General features: G+C 41.6%; 1 protein-coding gene across 1 annotated transcript in view; it reads right to left on the bottom strand.

The window, feature by feature from the left end:
• Nucleotides 1-805: 805 nt before the first annotated feature.
• LOC141845977 (ABC transporter D family member 1-like) overlaps nucleotides 806-3,412 on the bottom strand; it is a 48,078-nt gene continuing 45,471 nt past the window's right edge. Inside the window, exons 14-15 of the mRNA XM_074733957.1 lie at nucleotides 974-1,925; nucleotides 806-862 (exon numbers count right to left, since the gene is read on the bottom strand). Coding sequence (XP_074590058.1) covers nucleotides 806-862; nucleotides 974-1,925 — 1,009 coding nt within the window. The remainder of the gene's footprint in view (nucleotides 863-973; nucleotides 1,926-3,412) is intronic.

Genomic DNA, 3,412 nt, shown 5'->3' with positions numbered 1-3,412 from the left:
TCTTGCCAAGAGGCCTCGCCTCCGGGACTTCATCTTTGCTAAGAGGTCGCGCCTCCGGGACTTCACCAAATGCCAAAACTTCATTCCTGGACTTTCCTGTGAACTCAAGTCACACAAGTTAGATCAACAAACATTGCCTAACTTAACCTGATTTAGCCAAACATTAAAATCCAAATCGCTTGAAAAAAATTGCCCCAACAATCTCCCCCTTTATGATGTTTGGCAAAAATCATTTAAGTTAGATCTTTAATAAAGCATGTATGATATCACCATAAATAATCATGCTTTAATCAGAATTAATCAAGTAAGCATAAATACTAAGCATGAATAAGTAACCATGAATAATCATGAAAGCCTAACTTTTCATTTTATTCTCCCCTTTTGACATACAACAAAAAGTAGTAATTATCAGAGCAAATTATGAATAAGTAGGCAACTTTTCAAGAGAAAGAATTATGACACGCGTTGTTGCTTTCTCCCCCTTAATCCTTACTTCTCCTTTGTTCAAGCACTAAAAATAAAGTTAAACATTAGAAACACATCATTGAAAAGAAGTATATTAATACATACTAATAAGTGGCAAGATGGAATCAAAAATCCATTGAAAATTTAGTATAATTCGGAAAACAGAGGCATCAGTCGACTGCTTATCTTGAATCAAAATTATCACACAAATATAGCCATACAAACTAAAAAGCAAATCCTTATCAACATTGATGCAAAATAGTGTCAAGCACAACCAAAATATCCTTAACATCACAAGCACAAGCAAAGGTTTTAAGTTTTACAAAAATTCATAGAAACATCAAGTCACTCTAACTACATATCCAGCATCATCATCGCCAGGAGGAGGAGGTGGAGCCTGGAATGACATGTGCATCCTCTGCATCATGGCAAACATCTGCTGCTGCTGCTCATACATTTCATTTTGTCGTTGTGCAGCAGTTGTCCATTCCTGTCGTAGGCTACGAACCTCCTGATGATATGTATCAGCATGATCATAGTAGCCCTGGATGCGTTCTTCAAGATCATTAAATCTCTTCTCCATCCTTTCTTCAAAATGACTAATCCTTTCATCTAAGCTAGTGGAAGAAGAAGAAGTGGCAGCCGTAGGCTCAGTAGGTGCATCGTCACCCTCCTCAGGCTCAGGAGCCTCAGCTGGCTGTGCAGCACCTGGCTGAATGTCACGCTTCCATGCCAGAGTTGCACCATGAGGTTGAATCTTTGCTAGCTTTAGATGTTTTGCTCCCAACTGATCATAATCTTTTGAGAGTGGACGAATGGTACCTAGTGAGATGTCAATGCCCTTGGATGCAATGAATTGAGTGATGATATTTTCAAAAGGCATATATAGTTTGCCTTTTGAAACACCAGAATAATGGAGGATGACAGAGAAGACATGAAGAGCAATGTCGATGTCTAGATGTTGCTCTAATGCATACATCATGATTAGATGAGGAATTCTTACTACTGATCGACCTCGGGTCACAAGTGGAAGGATACAATCCAGAACTATCCTATACCAAACATAATGAATTGCTGACATTTCGGTGCCTGGAAAGATTCTTATGAAAGGATTTCTTGGAACACCAAAGTAATGTTCATGGATTTGATTGACTGTGATGTGTGAGAAAGTTCCAGTGATAGGTCCAGGAACATCAGGAAAGCACACAAAAGAGTTTGCCGATGGGCGAAGGCGTAGAAAAGATCGTATAACCTCAGGATTAAAATCTATTGATCTCCCTGCAACAGTGGTTTTGTAGTTGTTTTCATTTGCATCAATAGGACGAAGGTTCACAAAGAATTCCTTACACATGTCTAGGTTTATATTGCAATTACAGTTAACAAGAGATTCCAACTGATAAAAGTTGATAAGTTCATACAACCCAGGTGCATATGACTGGAAGAAGGATTTGTTTATGAACCTAACATCCATAAGATGAAAATCAGTTGTTTTAAAACATGTTTTTGGCTGCTGAAGAGTAGAATCTAGGTTCAGGAGTGTTCTGAAAATAAATGGATTAGGATATTGTGGTGCATTTTCACTCCTTTGAGGAATTGGTGTCCTAGAAGGTCTATGTGCTACATGTTTTTGCCTAACTCTAAGAGTAATGCAATGCATGATGCATAAGACACAAAACATAAGCAAATTAGTCCAAAAACTAGTTTTTAAGAGAATAGAACCAAAAGGAATTGTTTTAATAGGATTTACCTTCTTCCAGTTGGTTGGTTTTCCATTATAGCTTCAAAAACCCTAGTTTTTCGCTTGAAAGGAGGAGTAGAGGTAGTAGGAGATGAAGAATAGGGAAGATTTGGGCTCTAGGAGGCTGGAGGATGGCTGGAGAGATGAAGAACAGCAGGGGTGACACAACCTTAGGGTTAGCAGTCGACCGCCGTTTAAGATTGCTTATATAGAAATCGAGCCATCAGTCGACTGCTGATCTGCTAGTCGACTGATATCAGTCGACTGAGCCATTTGCAGTCGACTGATGCCCTTTGGAAAAACTCACAAAAGATCAGTCGAGTGATGCAGTCGACTGAAGAACACCAATGATTTATTCCGAGGATACCTGACGAGGTCTAATTGGATATATTGGTTAGCATCCCTACAATTGTACAATTATTGAGGAAAGGTAGAGGATCCAAGTCAATCAATCAATACTCTGAGGAGTCCGAAGTCCTAGGATCGCTTCACATCCATTGTCACAATCGTTTCCTTTCTCCGAATTTAGGATTAAGTACTCTAGAGTGCTCCCTTCTCCCCCACAACAACTCATGCTCATTTTCTCTCCCACCTTTTTGTGCTAAATCTAGTAAGTAATTCCACGGTCCTTGTGGATCGATATTTTTTATTACTTGACGACAACCCGTATACTTGCGGGAGCCCTATCACAAACCAAAAAGAAGGGCTAAGGAAAGAAGAAGTCAGGGTTGTCTGCGATTACCCAGAGGTATTCCCAGAAGATCTATCTGTGCTACCTCCCCCACGAGAAGTTGAATTCGAAATTGAATTGGTACCTGGTATGTAACGACCCGGCCCAGCCCACTTGGCGGTCCATTCGGCGGCCCATTTGGCGACCCTTGTGGTTCGTCGACCGTCGACCGTCGGCCCGTCGACCGTGTCGTTACTCATCTGGACTTCCCACCCCTGGAAGTGGGTTTTTGTCTTCCCCAGGATTCGAACTCTAGACCACCAGGCTAAGTACTAAAGTTTATGAATCCTGGTACCAAGTGTTCTCGAGAAGGCAAAAACCCACTTCCAAGTGTTCTCGGGAAGGCAAAAACCCACTTCCAGGGGTGGGAAGTACAGATGAGTAACGACACGGTCGACGGGCCGACGGTCGACGACCACAAGGGTCGCCAAATGGGCCGCCGAATGGACCGCCAAATGGGCTGGGCCGGGTCGTTACAA

Source organism: Curcuma longa, chromosome 15 (genome assembly GCF_044706935.1).
Source record: "Curcuma longa cultivar G26 ecotype Majalengka, Jawa Barat chromosome 15, ITB_CL_G26_1.1, whole genome shotgun sequence".
NCBI lineage: Eukaryota > Viridiplantae > Streptophyta > Magnoliopsida > Zingiberales > Zingiberaceae > Curcuma > Curcuma longa.
This window is presented reverse-complemented; position numbering and strand designations above follow the sequence as displayed.